Source organism: Drosophila ficusphila, unplaced genomic scaffold (assembly GCF_018152265.1).
Source record: "Drosophila ficusphila isolate 14025-0441.05 unplaced genomic scaffold, ASM1815226v1 contig_470, whole genome shotgun sequence".
NCBI classification, from domain to species: Eukaryota; Metazoa; Arthropoda; class Insecta; order Diptera; family Drosophilidae; genus Drosophila; species Drosophila ficusphila.
In genome coordinates, this window is record NW_025064389.1 from 3417138 (window position 1) to 3435549 (window position 18412).

The window sequence follows — 18412 nt, forward strand, 5'->3', positions numbered from 1 at the left end:
CGTTCATTGCGTTTATTGAAACCTGGACTTTTTATTCATTTTTATTGTCAACACCCATGTAGTGCTGTTAAAAGTTTCCCTTAAGGGGTTATATCCAGTTGCGAGGCCAAAAAAATGAGCTTTTTTGAAAATTATTTTTGGAGAGGCTATTTATTGTATGTATACGTGTTGTATATGAAAAGATAGGTAATTTTTTCTAGTTTTAGAATACATTTAAAAAAAAAATTTTGGACTCCGTCAGTCCTGTAGAGGATCTTCTGAGGGTCCATTTAAAATAGGTGTTTTGCGGTGAGGAAGATATCTCTGATCCAAAGTATCAGAAATACAAAAAACCAAAAGGATTACGCAAAGAATAGACAAATACTGGTAATGACAAGTGCGATTTTCAAAATTTTGATTTTTGACAAAATGGCGGCTTCCCAAACATAAAACTTTGTTTTTGGCACAAAAATTTCAACTTTGAAGTGGCTAAAAAAACCGAAATTTTTGTCGGAGCCAAAATTCCCTGTGTCATTACCTGAAAAAAATATCTAAGAAGAGAATGTGAAAATTTCAAGTCAATCGGTCAAGCCGTCTCGGAGAAATTTTCCTCAACGACTTTGAAGACATCGTTTCGAGAAAAACGCATTTAAAGTGTTGGCTACTAGTTGAACTACGTGGGAGACGTCTTTATAAATACACTCATTACTCCAAAACTATTTACCGGAATACTGTGAAATGTTCAGACAATATTCTTAGATATATATATACATTCAAAATTGGCAAAAAAAATTTCGATTTTTTCAAAATTGCAACTGGATATAACCCTTTAAGGGGTTATATACCTTTTTCACCAGAGAAATACAGGGTTTTTATTTATTTTTTTTTTTTAGCATGTTACCATTGTTTTATTTAAATACAATATAAATTTTATCAACGTATGTGTCCTTAAGTAAATTCGTATAAAATTTCGAGTGAAAATATTCATAATTGTGGAAGTTATAGTCCTTGCCGCAGAAGTCTTTTTTTCAGTAGTGGCTCACGGTGAGCATGAAAACAAGGAAACGGCTCAACAGAAAAAAAAAACTACGTTAGTATATAGTGTTACCTAGTTCGTGAACGAAGGATTTTACGAAAAAAAAATTTTTACAGTTACAGTGATTATTTTTTTAAAAAAAAACGATTTTTCGAGGTCTAATAATTTAGTTTTTCGCCTGAAAAAATAGAAATTTTGTCGAAAATAAAATTCCTTCGTTCAGGAACTAGCTATTGTATCTACAAACAATCCCCCAAAATTTCAAATCGATCGATGTAGTGGTTACCTAGATATCGTGCTCATCGCAATGACCTTTTCTCAAAAATGCGATTCCGAGATAATCGCGTTTAAAGTTTAGATTGTGACTATAACAAAGTAATTAAATGGATTCGCCTCGTAAAGGATAAGAAATCACTTGTATCATCAATAAAAAAATTGATTAATTTCACAAATCCACATTGTCGCAGTCGTGGGGCCTATGTTTTTGGGCACGAAATGGTAGCACAGTGAGACGTTTTGCACAAAATATACGTATTCATCAGGTTAGCGAAAAAATTGAAGATACCTCAAAAACCTATAAAGGGGAAAATCAAAAATATAAGGAGCAATTATAAAAAAATCATGAGCTTGCAATTATTTTCTTTAAATGTTATTAACTCTGACGTGTTTTTTGACTCAACAGCAGTTTTCCTGCTCACCTGCACTGACGATCAAGCCTCTAAGTGTATTCTTATCCTGCAAAAAATTACAGGTAAAAATATCCAGCTTTAACTCGGTTTTTCACAACAAATTTGTGTGAGTTGAATTCTGATAGGAAAAAATAAAGGAGGAGGAAAGTTTGTTAAGGCAATTTCTTTGTAATGTTTACTGTTCTTTACTCTTTTGTAAAATTTTCACAAGCTGGTCGAACACAGAGTTTCAAAATGCGTTTAGATCATCAATTTAATTATTGTAACGAATACAAGTCGTAATATCTAAAGATGATAGGTCTGGGGTAAGGCGGCAAACCTGACGGGCGTTCACTTCATTTCAGGATGGTGAATGGTTTAAGAAATTAAAAAGAAAAAAAAATATTTTTTGGTGTAAATATCGTAAAGCATATAAGATTAAGAAGCTCTTGGAAGTCATATGATACGAAGTTGGATTTTTATGGAAATAACTTTTTAATATTTTATCTATTTAATTCTTCTCTGCGTTGGTAATAAGTTAAGCCCACATGTTGTCTTCTAAAACAATTACTTAATATTCTATTGAATAGATGTAATAAATAAAGGGGTTAGAACAAAAAAAAAAAAAATTCTTTACAACATCAAAGCTATAATGTCTATTCTATTATTTTTCTATAATTTTGATTTTCATAAATTCGAAATTCATGAGTCTTGGAAAAAAACCACTCATGTCCTTGTGATAAAAAAAAGGCTTATAATTTTTTCCCGATATTTTCGCATTTGCCAAAGGCATTCTTATAAAGATCAAACTTCTATGTCATAAAGGTATCATAAAAGAAAAATCAAATTTCGACGAATTAACAATGGAAAACATTATGAAAAAAACTTATTGCCGTAAACTTATTATGAGTTTAGTCTTTTTCACCATTTAAGCTTTTAGTGCAAGGCTATATAACCTTCAATTGCTAAATTCGTGTCCGAATCTTCGATTTAGAGAAGTAAAAAGAATGCATCTATGCCTCTAGTGTCTGTGCAAAAGGCATGACACCCCGTAATCTACCTCATTTTCATCTCCATTGACCGACCTACTCATGAACTCTAAATATTAGGTTGTTTGCTAATGACATACCGGTTTATACATTCAAATTTATATCGTTTGAAAGGTATTGGCATCACCTTTAAAATGACATTTAGTTTGTTTACATGAACTTCCACGTTAAAAATTTCGATTCAAACCGACGAATAGTGGTTTAGGCAATTCTGAAGTGGCAATTTTGATACCGAAACACCCAAGCCTTCCGGACGACCAGTGACCGTTGATACGGACAAAATCATGGAAATAGTGGATCGAGATCGTCATGTGACTATTAGAACCATCGCAGAGGAGCTGAAACTAAGCACGGAAACCGTCCATAGGCATTTAAAGTCGAAAAATTTAACAAAAAATCTCGATGTATGGGTGCCTCATGAGTTATCCCAAAAAAACCTTTTCGACCGTTTATCAATCTGCGAATCTTTGTTGCACCGTAATAAACTCGACTCATTTCTGGATCGGTTAGTCACTGGTGATGAAAAATGGATCACATATGACAACGTAAAGCGTAAAAGATCCTGGTCGAAGCACGGTGAGTCGTCTCAAACGGTGGCAAAGCCACGACTGACGGCTCAGAAGGTGTTGTTGAGTGTATGGTGGGATATCAGAGGAATTATCCATTATGAAATTTTGCCCTATGGCCAAACCATCAATTCTGACCTTTTCTGTGAACAACTGGAGCGATTGAAGATTGCACTTGAACAGAAGAGGCCAGCCATGGTGAATCGTAAGGGCGTTGTGGTCCATCATGACAACGCCAGGCCCCATACATCTGTGGTGACGCGTCACAAGCTACGGGAGCTTGGTTGGGAAGTGTTAATGCATCCACCTTATAGTCCGGACATTGCCTCAAGCGATTACCATCTGTTTTTGGCCATGCAAAATTTTTTCGATGCACAAAAATTGAGTTCAAGGGAGGATTGTGAAAATCGAATCGCCAAGTTCTTTGCCAGTAGGGACAGGGACTTCTTTAGGAGAGGCATATACAAGTTACCATCAAAATGGCAATAAATCATCGAAGACAACGGTACATATAGCACTTCAATCGGACAATGCTAACTATGTTAAAATCGTCGTCAAAAATCAATAAAGAAACCGGTATGTCATTACCAAACTACCTAATATTACCATCTACTTCATCATCAGATTAACTTTATTTTGTCGCATCAGGGGCCAACTAAAGTTGATGCATAGGCTTGCACTAATTTTTTGGATTCCCAATTCCATTGCGTACATAAGCAAGTCATTGATGGGTCTGCTAAGACGACTTCTGGTAGCTCCCTAAAATTTTTGTTTCGTGCAGGCCCTTCGTGAAAACGTCTACCAGATGTACCGCAGGGCACGGTTTTCGCACTTTTTGCTGTGTTTCGTTTGGCGAAAGCCTTGTCCCTTTTTTTTTTGGCTAAAAGAGCAATACATCAGCTCTTTTATTATGAAGATAAATAATTACCAATTGGAGTACAAATTGTTGGTAGATATTTTTTGTTTTTTACGCGCGTGTCCCACGGCCACACCTCCCGCCCAAACGACCGAGGGGCGCTGACGTGTATCGTACGGCTCGGCTCGCGAGAAAAGAGTCGCGACTAAGAAAAATAAAAAAAAAGGCCGAGGAAAATGAGGAGGAATACAATGAGATCTAATTATGAGCTAAAAAAGTCAGAAGAGATCGCTTTAAGAGCGGCAGAGAGTCAGAAATAGATATAATAGGATAAAGTCTATTATAGTCAGAACACAATACTCTGTAGGGATCATGCAGTTCATAGTTAGATCTACATTGATTTAAAATTAGGGGGATGTAATTTCTGGTTAATCTACTTGGAACAGAAAAGTTTAGCCTGCTAACTAAGTCGGGGCTATCAATTTTACCACAAATAAGATTAAACATAAAAACTGTTCCAAACATCGTTCTACGGTTGGCTAGGGAGGGTAAATTAATTATAAGTAGTCTACTAGAGTAGGAGGGTAATAAAAGGTTTGCATCCCAATTTAGGCGCCGTAGGGCAAAAAGTAAAAAATATTTTTGGACCGATTCAATACGATCCGAATGAACTCCATATTGGGGACTCCAGACCGGTGATCCATATTCAAGAATTGGACGGACAAGCGAAATAAATAAATTTTTAGTTATGTAAGGGTCGTCAAATTCCTTTGACCACCTTTTTATAAATCACAGCACACTCCTGGCTTTATTCACCATAGACGAAATATGGATAGAAAATTTTAATTTTGGGTCCAGAAGAACACCAAGGTCATCCACTTGAGTTATTCTGTCCAAAGAGCATCCACTTAAGGCCAGGTTCCTCTGAGAAACGTACTTTTTTCAATTAATTTTATTTTCATAACAAAAAATGTTGAGTATTCAATTTTTTTTATATATGAAAGTATGTATATGAAATTACTAAAAAAATTTTTTAAATTTTTTTTCAAAATGGCGGTCCTGAAAATGGCTGCTGAAACTCGTCCGATTCGTAGATGGATGACACGATTACTTGAAAAATAATTATCTGAATGCAAAAACCAAAATAGTTTCGTGTTCTGCATCGAAGTAGCTATGGCCGGTACCAGAATGAAAAATTTTCCATGAAAAATAAAAAAATGGCGGACTTTTGAAGTTTTTTAACCCTTTTTTTCACTTATAATTGTTTATAACTTTTTTAAAAAATAATGAATATTTCTGATTCTGGTACCGGCCATAGCCAGACATATTAAGAGTAAAATGCCGTTTGGTTCAAATCGATAAGTGCCATAGTTTTGAAATGAGAGTGTCATCCATGCGAAAAAACGTGGTTCGGAGAAAAATCAGTTTAAAGTTTTTAAGGCGTTCGAGCGGCCGTACTATCAGCAGCGCTCCTCACTCTTTTACACCTACTTCTCGGCCTTGCTGACCTTCGGGACTTATTTTATACTATTTCGACAAGTATATAGTAGCAATTTATGAAAAAAAAAAAATTTTCATTTTTTCAAAATTGTTGAGAGGAACCTGGCCTTAAAGCGTAAGCCCCCCGTATCGGGTCAGTTCGACAAAAGGTCATAAGCTTACACTTTGAGCCGTTTAAGTTGAGTAAGTTATCACTGCACCATTTTTGAAAGCTATCTAGATCGGATTGTAAATTCAAACGGCAAGAAATGTCCTTATACGGCAGACAATTTAGACAATGTCAAGTAGGACATTTTATCTTTCATCTGGGGACCAAATAGTTCCAGGAATATTAAAATCTCCTAGAACTACCAATTGATCCCCATCTGAAAGCTTATCCGAAACAGACAAATGATTAAAATAAACTGAAGTTTCAGAAGATGGCGGAATATAGGAGCAAGTTATATAAATAAGACTATCGGGAAGCGACAGCTTTACGCATATAAATTTTATGCTATTGAGCTCATCAAAAAGCACCTCCTCCGAAGTGAGGGTGGACTCAACCGCAATTAAGACTCCACCACCCCGCTTGGAAGGCCGGTCATGCCTGTATATTGTGTACATACCTGGAAAAACTTCGGAGTTAAGGATCTCCGACTTTAACCACGTTTCTGTAAACACAATAATATGGGATGCAAAAGAAAAGCTATCAGAATACAATTTAGATAGCTTGCTACGCAAGCCTCTTGCATTTTGATAGGAAAGAAGAAGGCTTGATGTTAGTTTTTTGAGGAAGAGGAAGAAGAGGAAGAGGAAGAAGAGGAAGAAGAGGAAGAGGAAGATGAAGGCTTAGTGGTCTGGCCACTCGAAGGAAGTTTTATTCCCACGGGCCTTTTTTTTTATTTTTTATCTTAGCTTCGAACTCTTTTACCACCATACTATCCGGGCAGAAATTGCCCGAACATATGGTTGAAAAAAAAGCTCGTCTGGGACAGTGATCCTGAAAGATGAAATATCCCGAGCGTAAGAAAAGTTAAATTTTTCCACTTTAATATTATCGGCCTTTGTTTTGCCTTGTATATAAGACAGTACATCGGATGATGATTGATCAGGGGAAAGCCGAGAAACGAAAATCTGTTTCTTAAATGGAACCACTGAAAGGGGTTTTGGCACTACAGGTTGTTTCTCTGCAACACCAACTTGAGCCGGTAAACCGGCCTCAAAGTTCCCTTATGGCGGTAAACAATTTGGGGCAAGGGGAATCACTGGTTGTATGACCAGTGCGGACGAATCGGATAAGCTAGGGGTGCCGGTCTGAACACCCTCCACTGAGGATTGATCGGGATGATCCGAATCTTTTTTTGCTGCCGATCTAAGCAACATTTGAGGATTTTTTGCGGTTTTCGGCTGCTCCTCAGTGGAGACCTTCTGGTCAACTGCCAGAGGCTGCGGGGTGCTCCCCTTCGGCTGCCTTCCACCAGCGGCTTTTTTGCGCTTTGGAGACTCATCCAATAGCTTATAGCCATTTAATTGAGAGTCCAGCGCTGAGCGGAAATCATCAGCTCAGCGAAAACTATCTCTAGCCACGCCAAAACAGCTGATCAGCCCCTTTAAGCCACCTTTGGTTTGGCGCATGAACGATTTCATTTCGTTCGCAACCCCAAAACATGTATCACACAAGTACTTCAGGTTTGGACCCTTAGCTAGGTCATAACTTGTTCGGCCGTTAAAACCAGCGCACTTAGTGTGCACCATTTTATCACACAGCCAACAAGTCATTTTTGGTTGATCACGCTTTATTACCTGACAACATTTTTGATAACAACAGACCACATTTAGTTCAATGGTTATTAGCTTCTTACCATTGTATGAAGAAAAACAAAACAAAAACTTTCAAGCGAGCAGTTAAAAGTACCGCAAGAGCGCAGCCTGCACGCTTGGAACTTTACGTTTTGTGAGAGAGCGAAAGCGGGAGAACACTGCGCTGTTAGCTTGCACTAACAACAACAAAAACAACACTGCGGATAGAGTAGAAATGCAAGACACAGATCAAAAAAACAAAAAGCACAAGAAAAATTAATATCTATATATATAAAAATGGAGACAAAAAATGTGCGCAATCGCATCACATGAAAACGGCTTGACCGATTTTGCTGAAAATTGGTATGGAGATAGCTTAGAACCAGAAGAAGGTTATAGCATAAGAAAATTTTTGGAAAACCTTCTGGAAAAGTCGCTAGCGGCTCAACAGATGTACACAATGTTGTATGTAAAAAAAAGATCATAGCTGCGTTGATATTGTGTATCGATGAACTCGATAAAAAAATATTTAAACAAAAAAAATTTGAGTGAGCTTAAACAATTGGAAATAATGCCTGCTGTTAGACGATTAAGACTTGGACGGCGTTCGCGCAATGTAATAAATAGTTAGAATTTCCGTAATAGTCGGACGCAAAAGGAACGTGCAGAAATAAATGCATCGACACGTGCCCGAATGGCACAGCTTCGCGCTGCACAAACCCCACCTCAAGCCCGACAAAATAATAGAGGATGAAGCGACCAACTATCCGACAGAATTTTTAAACTCACTGGATGTGCCAGGAACTCCGCCGCATAATTTGCAACTGAAGGTGGGATCAGTTATTATAATGCTGCGGAATCTAAATCATCCGAGATTATGCAACGGTACGCGGTTGTCCTTTAAGAAACTAATGAACAACGTGATTCTAGCGACGATCATCAAGGGTAAATTTAAAGGAGAGGAAGTTCTTATCCCAAGAATTCCGATTGTTCCAACAGAAATTCCATTCCAATTTAAGAGGATTCAGTTCCCAGTTCGATTGGCATTTGCGATGACAATCAATAAATCGCAAGGCCAGTCGTTGGAAGTCTGCGGAATAAATCTGGAATATCAATGTTTTTCACATGGACAGTTATACGTAGCCTGTTCGCGTGTCGGAAAGTCGTCATCATTATTTATTTTTGTACCGGATAACAAAACAAAAAATATTGTTTATCACATCGCTCTCCAAAGGTTTCGAGTCAAAAAAATTTCACAAAAAATTTGAATGAAATCGTGAAATTGGGGCGAGAAAAAGTTCGCCGGGTCCGCTAGTTTATTCATAAAAATAAAACCCAGTCAAAAACAGATTCACTCGCGAAGCGAACGAAGTTTAAAAGTTTATTGGTTTAAAAGGCGAAATTTTAACAAATTGATTTAAAACCACCGGCGGCTTTAGCAACAACAAATAAAAATTCGGAGCGCACAAATAAACACGACCGTTCGCCTTGAAAGTCAAGAGAGCGAATGTAAATGATTCATGATGATGGTGGCGATTCAACTGAATAAGACAAAGTTATTTTTATCCAGGTAAGGGATTTACTTGACGCAAGGTCACTTTCCAATTGGCAAGTGGTGTTCGAACGAGTTAAGTGCCCGCGAGGAAAAGTCTGAGTGTGATAAAGAGCAGCTTACTAATGAGCCAGAGCCCATTCCTCCGTTATGGAGAAAGTCGACATCAAAGTTGTTAACCCTTAAAAATTAAAATTTTCACAAACCGTAATGCTACCATAGGCTATCTAGTTATATGAATTCTGCGATGCTTGCGGATAATAATGCACCGAATAACGGTGAAACCACAAAAGCTTATCTACTCTGCGTCAAGTAGAGAGCAGCCCATTTACACACACGGAATAAGGCACCGCATTCGTCCAGCATACCTTCATACCTTCTTGTGCTCCACCCTTCAGTGGTTTATGGGAGACTGTTGTCAAGTCGGAAAGTTTCTCTTCTGCAGAGAACTTTTTGTTTCAAAAAAGCAAAAAGTCTTAAGGTGCTATTGCCGGCGCAAGCATTTCTCAGCATCTATCAGCTTAGCAATATTTCCTAAGTCGAGCGTAACTCCTCTCCGCGAAGGCCGTCTCAGCAGATGGCGAGAAGTGACCCAGATGCAAGAACACTTATGGAAGAAATCTCTTATTTATCCCTACTCCAACAAAGGAGCTAGTTGCGCTTCGAAGCAGCAAATATCGAGCTCGGAAGCCTCATGTTGCTGAAGGAGGACATCATTCGACCTTTGAAAGGGCAGCTTGGGTTCGTCTAAGGAGTCATTCCCGGTAAGGATGGCATCAGACAGAGTAGCAATGGTCTGTTCAACTAAGGGTATAAGGAAGAGAGCCGTCTGCAAATTAACCATTCTATGACCATTCAGACCGTTAGTACTACTCATTCATTCATTAGGTGGCACTACAACCCGATTCGGGTTTTGGCCGACCTCAGCGTCTCCCTCCAGGCGCCTCTGCTCCTCGCGCGCCTCCTCCAATCGGAAATTCCCAGTGCAGTCAGGTTCTCCTCCACTTGGTCCTTCCATCGGAGCTTTGGTCGTCCCCTTCGTCGTCGCCCGTAGTCGACCCTCGCTTCAAACAATTTCTGAGCTGGAGATTCTTTATCCATACGCACAACGTGGCCGAGCCAGCGCATCGTGATGCGCCGGACCACGTCCTCGTCGTCGTACAACTCGTACAGCTCGTGGTTCATCCGAATGCGAAAGTCGTCCCCAATCCGAACGGGACCAAAGATCTTGCGAAGAATTTTTCTCTCGAACACTCCAAGCGCTGCTGTATCCGTCAGTGATATTACCCATGCTTCTGCGCCATATAAAAGCACGGGTAGGATGAGTGTCTTGTAGAGTGTTAGTTTTGTTCGGCGAGAGAAGTCTCTATTGCACATTTGCTTACTCAGACCAAAGTAGCACCTATTGGCAAGTGTGATTCTTCGCTTGATCTCCAGGCTGACGTCATTTTCGGTGTTAATGGCAGTGCCAAGGTACGTGAACTCCTTGACCACTTCGAAGGTATAGCTGTCCGCTACCTCGTCCGCTACCACGTCTAGGCGCCGCGACTCTTTTTGCCGACTCTTTTTCGATAGCCGAAAATGCAGCAGTGACATCACGCTTTCTGCGGCCAATGATGTCAATATCATCGGCATACGCAAGGAGCTGGACACTTTTATAAAAAATAGTGCCAGATCGATGTACACCGGCTTTCCGCAGTACCCCTTCCATCTCGAAGTTGAAGAGATCGCACGACAGGGGGTCGCCTTGTCTGAAACCTCGAACGGTATTAAAAGGTTCGGAGAGGTTCGTTCCTACCTTGACAGAGCTGATGGTACTGCTCAATATCATTCTGCAAAGCCGTATTAGCTTTGCAGGAATACCGAACTCAGACATGGTGGCATATAGGCGTTCCCTCGTCGGGCTATCGAATGCAGCTTTATAATCGACAAAGAGATGGTGTGTGTCGATGTTATTCTCGTGGGTTTTTTCCAGGATTTGGCGTAATGTGAAGATCTGGTCTATGGTGGACTTACCAGGTCTGAAGCCGCACTGATAAGGTCCAATCAGCTTCAGTCGTTCACATATTACGCTCGATAGGACCTTGTATGAGATGGTAATCAGGCTGATTCCCCGGTAGTTGGCGCATATCGTCGGGTCACCTTTCTTCAGTACAGGACAAAGGACGCTGAGATTCCGATCGTTGGGCATGCTTTCTTCTAGCCATATTTTGCACAAGAGCTGATGCATGCACCTTGTCAGCTCTTCGCCGCCGGCCTTGAACAACTCTGCAGGCAGTCCATCAGCACCGGCTGCTTTGATGTTTTTGAGCCGCGTTATAGCAACTCGGACCTCGTCATGGGTAGGTAGTAGTATATCCACATTGTCGTCGATTGATGGTATCGGGCTGCTTCCTCCAATGGCGGGATTGGTGCCGTCATCGCCTGCTAGCAGCTTGGAGAAATGCTCCCTCCATAACCTCAGCGTGCACTGCGTATCCGTAACCAGATTTCCATTTTCATCCCGACAGTTAGATGCTCCGGTCTTGAAACCTTGTGTCAGTTGACTTGTTGGTAGAATTTTCAAACATCATTGCTGTCTCGTAACACCTCAAGTTCCTCGCACTCTCGCTTTTCTTGCTCCCGTTTTTTCCGTCTGAAAAGTCGCCTCTCTTCCTTCCTTTTCTCCCTGTAACGTTCACACGTAGCTCGCGTTGCGCCAGACTGCAGCGTTTTTCTGTGGGCGGCGTTTTTTGCTGCAGCTGCGACGCGACACTCCTCGTCATACCATTGGTCCCGTGTGGGTGGGCGCTTGAACCCAATGGTTGTTTCAGCAGCAGCTCGCATGGAGTGGGATATGTGCGCCCAGAGTCCGCCGGCGTCAACAGGGAGAGGGATAGGTTGGTGGAGCAGTTCCGAGAGGTGAGTGGAGTAGGCCATTGCTGTCCGTTGTGATCGCAGCCTAGTGACGTCAAGCTTTCGTTGCGTAATGGGGCGTATGTTTTTCGCTCGGCATAGCCGCATGCGTAACTTGGCTGCGACAAGATAGTGGTCCGAGTCAATGTTGACTCCACGAAACGTACGCACGTCCATCACACTTGAGGCATGCCTTCCGTCTATCACAACGTGATCAATCTGGTTGCGCGTCTTTGTCGAGGTGCCGAAATCTGGTGCTACTCACTACCATGTTTCGCGCCGCGGCGAAGTCAATCAGCCTGAGACCGTTGTTCGAGGTGGTCTCATGGAGGCTGAACTGACCGACGGTGGTGTAAAAGATGCGTTCGCGCCTTAGTTAGTACTACTACTCATTGCATATTTTATATCGCTTGGGTCGCGTAAAATATGCAGTTAAGCTACATTCTAGGCTTATGCACATTTAAATTTTGAAACCAACAAATTTTGAAGCGAACACGGCATACATTTAAATAAACATATTGTGCATTTATGGATGGCATTTTGGGTTATCTTTTCCACAAACACTATCTATCTGGCAGAATGTCTTGAAAAGGTATTTTTGCTTTGTACGGTAATCTTACAGCAAAAGTAGAACAAAACAAGAAATTCCATTGCGCATTTATAGATTTCCACGAAATATTTTAAAAATAAGTTTGGTTTGTGATTTTGGACAGAAGTGCTTACGGTAATGTTACTTTAATGTTAAGGAAAAAATGTATTTTATTTTATCTTACCTGACCAATTTGCTCCATTAATTTGTATTGGTTTAATTGAAGAAAACTTCCAGATTTTTCAATCGAGATTGTTCTGCACTCTCGAAAAGTCGGTCGGCGTCGATTGGATCGAGGACTACCAAAAGGGCTACTGTATGGGCTGTATGGAACATTTGGATATATAGGACGACTTTCTATTAATTGATGTTTTGATGCGGTATTTTGTTGAACCGGTTCGCCGGAAATGTTGCTGGGACACTTTTCAAAAAATGCATTATCCACACTTAAGCATCGATCAATTTTGTTTGATAAATTTGACACCGAGTCTTCCATTTCAATAGTTCGTTTTCACTTAACAGTCTTCAGACGATAATATGGCACATGGAAGACCGTTGCTCGTGATCAAGATTTAAGGTTAGCTTGATTTTTCCTTCTTGCTAATCCAAGTTAATTATATTCAAATAATTTGCCTCAATATTTGTTTGCGTCTTGTCAGCTAGATTTATCTCTGTGCAAAGTTGAAAAATGTTGTTTTAAAAATATATTATTTCTGTTTATTTTTTTTTAATATTTTTGTATTTTAATAAAGTGTAACCTTTGAACTTTATTGTCTAGGTTGGAAAGATTTAAAAATTTTTTTTTTTGCATTGATTTGTTTTTTGTTTTACAGACCAATATCTCGAGAATATTGTGTACAAATTTTGAGTCAATTAGATTCAAACTAACGAAGTTACGTTCAGCGTTTTAAACGACCGAATTTGGACGTATTTTGACGTATAAAAATACCTTGAATAGATTTCCCCGAAAACGTTATTTTGAAAGTCGGTGAACATCAGAACTCAAAATCTACTGAACCGATCCTTTTTAAATTTTTAACACAAATTCTCCACATAAATACGCAGGTAATCAGGAAGCGGTTTTTTTATTTTTAATTTTTTTCTATTTTTGAAAGCAAAAAATCGCTGTTTGTGCTAAGATCGTACTTTTCACTTTCAAGTGCTCCAAAAAATAAACAAAATAATTTTTTTAAAAACTTCCTGATTACCTCGAGAAATATATTACCTTTAAGACGCATATCATTTTTTATACCCTTGCAGAGCAAAAGGGTATTATAATTTCAGTCAGAAGTTTGCAACGCAGTAAAGGAGACACCTCAGCAAACTAGTTTCTCAGTTCTAAAGCTATCTTGCTGAAACTTTCCCAAAAGGTGTGTAGTTATTGCACGCAGTATATAAGTCGGAACGGGCCGGATCGGCCGACTATATCGGATAGCTCCCATAGGAGAGAATGAAATTAAAAATTCTGACGCCGTTGTTTTTGATCAGATCGACTTGATTTCTTCAAGATGGCGTTATTTGAACTGTTATTGAATTTCGGATTAAATTTGATCAAAATCGGATAATTCTATCATATAGCTGCCATGGGAGAGTTCGAAAAATATATATAGAATTAATGGAAATAAATTTATAACATCGTTGTTTTTTATCCCACGATCATGATTTTTTGAATATCAAGTTTTTTAACAACTCTTAAACGGAGAAAAAAGTTTCAAAAAATCGGACAACTACAGGGTGGGCCATTTAAATTTGACCCATTCGGCAACCCTGCAACTTTTGACAGCGTCGACAGATCGTCAAATGTCATACCACGTTGGAAGCGTCAGTCGAAGACAATTGATACCATGGAACAATACACTCCAAAGGAACGCGCTCAAATTGTTCAGCTCTACATTGAAAATAAATTCTCAATTGTGTTAACCCAACGTGCGCTTCGTAAAATGAATAAAGTTAAAAGTGCTCCAGTTAAAAACCCAATTAAGTCTTTGTACGCACCGAAAATCCTCAATTAATCGAAGAACAGCCACTTTACGACCAAAAAGTTACAGTTTGGTGCGGTGTTTGCGCGAATATGATCATCATGGCGGTCATATGCCAGAAATCATAAATAAAATGAATTGCCACAAGATTATCTTTGGAATAAAAAAAATTCATGTCAATCGAATAATCTGGTGGAACCATCGTGGTTTTATTGCAACTTAAAGTTCTATACCTCTAAAAAAAAACACCCGATATATAGAAATAACGGAAATAAAACTATAACATCGTTGTTTTTCATCAGACAAGTATGGTTTTTGGAATATAGAGTTTTCTTACGATCCTTGAATTACGAATTAAATTTGATCGAAATCGGACAACTATATCATATAGCTCCCATATGATCTATAGTCGAAAATATGGAAAATGAATAGAAAAATCCTTATAGCTTCAATGTTGTTTAACCTTTATGCATTTTGTTCGACGTATTTGATGACTGCAAGGGTATATAAGCTTCGGCTTGCCGAAGCGAGCTTCCTTTCTTGTTTTTTGTTAAGATTATCCGTTAACGAGTTATGATGTTTACCGCCAAACAACTTTTTTTTCTAGGCGCTTCTGAAGGTGAAGCATCACAGGCTTATTTCTAAATATTTTTCATTACAATTTTTTCCTATTACTTTTCAAAAGTTGAACAATAATATGTATTTTAACTTAACTTTTAAATTTAATATCTTAAAAAACTTAAAAAAAAACTTAACTTAAAAAACACACAAATACAGCTCTTTTTTGGGCTTTTAAAACCTTCTATTTTTACTTTTAAGGGTCGGGTGGGGTTCTTCATTTTCCTAAAAGCAGAGTATAAATAAAAAAGAATATAAACAGATAAATTGAAAAATACATAACATTCTTTCTTTTAAAAGCCAGAACTTGAAAATAAATTTTCTATGAAAGCAAAAGTCCTCAGTCAAAGCTACCCTGAATTCCAACGATGACCGTGATGAAACCAGAATTATTTCATAATTAGTTTTTCGATTTGATCGTAATAAATAATATCCTTTTTTCGTCAAATAAAAATGAGAGTTTCTTGCTCACGACTCCCATACGTCGCATGGATTTGTTTCGTTGTAGACGTGTTCTGTTTAATACCCTTGTTAGATGACTTAAGTGTGGGGTTATCTACTGCGAATAGGAAAAACAGAGAAGGCCCTTGTGCGCTAATCGATCGATATAAAAAACGATCTACTGAATTAATTCTAGAGTATAGAAATATAAGTTAACTGAAGTTAACTAGACAAAGTCGGATGCTCGTGCAAAGCCGGCAAACACAGCATATTTGCGTGGCCGCTATGATTTTTCGACTTATGTCAGCTTCAAGTAAAAGAATTGTATTCAATTCTGTTTTTAACTTGCACGAATAAAGAGCCACCGCTCATAAGCAATACTCCGACGGCCGTCGTTAAATGTTATCATTACTCTACTCAGCTTAAGGCTAGTAGTTAAAAGACGACAGTTCCCTCTCGTCTTCCTTATCGACTGGTATTACTCAGTGACACAGTGTGGCTAACGACGGCCACCTACCCACATTCACAAATTGTTATGTGTCGAGGGCGGCCAGCGATCTTCAGTCAGAAGTTTGCAACGCAGTGAAGGAGACACCTTAGACCCCATTAAGTATATAAATTAGGTTTTTCACTTCGGGATATATTAAAAAAATGCGATTTTCTTTTTAATATACAGTGGAGTTATTTATTGATAAAGTTCTTACGAGTTAGATCCCCAATCTTAAACTGATTTTACAAAATGCATTATTCTTATAACTATGGCTTCTACCGGTGACAGCGACGCGGGCAGCGAAAGTGGATTTTGATTAGAGAATTTTTATGTGGCCTGATAAAATAGTTTCTAGGCTGCATCTTTTGTTTAATTAATTTGGATTGGCCAAAGATTTTATGCTGACGAATGGGTTCTCAGGCTGGACCCTTTGTTTAGAGTTCTGAATATTGTTTATGTCTGCTGACGTCGATAAAGGCTTTTGAAGTGTTTACAATTCAGGTGGCGCCGATCGAAGGCGTGGGAAATATTTATGTCTGACGAATTAAATGTTTATGTCGGGATTGATTTGAATAACTGCAATAGTAGGCTCTGGACTTATGTTATTGACAATTGGAATAATGGGTATACAAGTTGTATGTTGGGTTTGGTAGCTAGGGCATTTGCGTATACGTCTATAGTAGGCTTTGGACTCATGTTATTAGTAACTGGATTTACGTATAAGCAAAGACTATAGAATATCAAGATGTTGCATCCCATACAAAAAATTTTTCGTTTCTGTTTCGAGCTTCATGATGCGGTCGGTCGGGGTGAAAAGGGAAAATCTAAAAATAGAAACACGACGAACTGCTGCTTTCGGCTTTCGTCTTCGTTTTTAATATTCGTCGTGTTCCCAAAGTGGGAATTTGTTCATAGCTGACAATTTTCAGTTTATCGGGCTTTATACACTTTACAATAGTAGAAGGGTATATCAGATTTGTAAAGCATTAATATTTTATTTTCTTTAATTTTCATTTAAATCATAATTTTTCGTTTATAATAATTAAATTAAAGAATTCTTTGGTGCAATATTAATAATGTTCCTTATTCAGATAATTGTGTCGTTAAATTTTCACACATGCGAATGTACATACGCGTGTTAGGGTATTTTGCTGCTCACCATGATACAATTATACAAGGTAGTCCACTCGGCTTGCCGAAGTCGTTCGGTTTTTGTCCCTTATTTTCAGTGCGTGCCTGCTTGTCAAACTGAAGCACAATGTAGCCGTTTCACTCACACTTACTTGACAAAGTTAAATAAGGGGACTATGGATTTTGCCGAGTGGACTACCTTGTATAATTGTATCAGGCTGTTCACCACTTGCATGAACGCAAAAAAATTATAAAAGCAAAAAATTGAAAAAAAAATGTAAAAATAAAATAATTAATTAATTTACACAAAAAAAAAGAAAAAAAAAACAATTTATGATATGGCTGGGGGCTCGGCGGGGATACGAACCCGGGCCTTCATGTACACGAGGCATAGCACCTACCACAACACCACCGGGCTTCATGAAGCGCGGCGAACTAATTGAGTATATGGTCTTAGCTGCCTTTAAAAGTGCAAAGTCATGTGGGTCTCCATATCAAGACCCACCATAGAACGATTTTTTTGAGGTCATGCAACATCTTGATATTCTATAGTCTTTGGTATAAGTCACTTATATATTCTTGATCAACATCACCATCTGAATCGAAGTACGTCTGTGCGTCTGTCCCTTTCTCTTCAAACTAGTCTCTCAGTTTTGAAGCTATCTTTCTGAAACTTTACCAAAAGTTGTCTAGTTATTGCACGCAGTATATAAGTTGGAGCGGACTATATCGGATAGCTCTCATACGAGAGAATGAAATAAAAAATTCTTCCGCCGTTGTTTTTAATCAGATCGACTTGATTGCATTTAGATAGCGTTTTCTAACTATTGAATTTCGGATTAAATATTATCAAAATCTATCAAATGAACAATAGTCAAAAATATGGAAAATTTATAGAAAAATCGTCATAGCTTCGATGTTCCTTAGTATTTATGCATTTTGATCGACATATTTGATGACTGCAAGGTATATACGAGGGCTGTCTGATAAATAACCGACCTAACCATGATGCACGCGACTTTTTCCAATTTTTTTTTATTTTTTTACATAGTCACCTTGTAACTCCACACACTTCTCCCAGCGATGCTCCCATCTCTGCAACCCTTCCAAATAGTACTTGGCGTCTTTGTGTGCAAAATACGAGTTCACAAAAAATCTCTGTCCGCCAAGCGCAGTTTTAAGTTGAGGAAACAAAAAAAAGTCGCTTGGTGCTAGATCCGGTGAATAAGGTGGATGGTCAAGCAATTGGAACCGCAATTCGTGGATTTTCGCCATGGCAATTGT

The 18412-nt window shown here is 38.7% G+C and overlaps 1 protein-coding gene across 3 annotated transcripts in view; it reads right to left on the reverse strand.

The window, feature by feature from the left end:
- LOC108101760 (calcium/calmodulin-dependent protein kinase kinase 1) overlaps nt 1–18412 on the reverse strand; it is a 43492-nt gene that overhangs the window by 16196 nt on the left and 8884 nt on the right. For 2 of the 3 annotated variants that reach the window (XR_006245620.1, XM_043208476.1), the window contains exon 2: nt 12654–13140. The exons of the other annotated variant lie outside the window; for it this stretch is intronic. Coding sequence is in view for 1 of the 2 variants with exons in the window: in XM_043208476.1 (XP_043064411.1) it covers nt 12654–12965 (312 nt within the window). In the remaining variant the exon portion in view is untranslated. The remainder of the gene's footprint in view (nt 1–12653; nt 13141–18412) is intronic. 3 annotated transcript variants of the gene reach the window in all.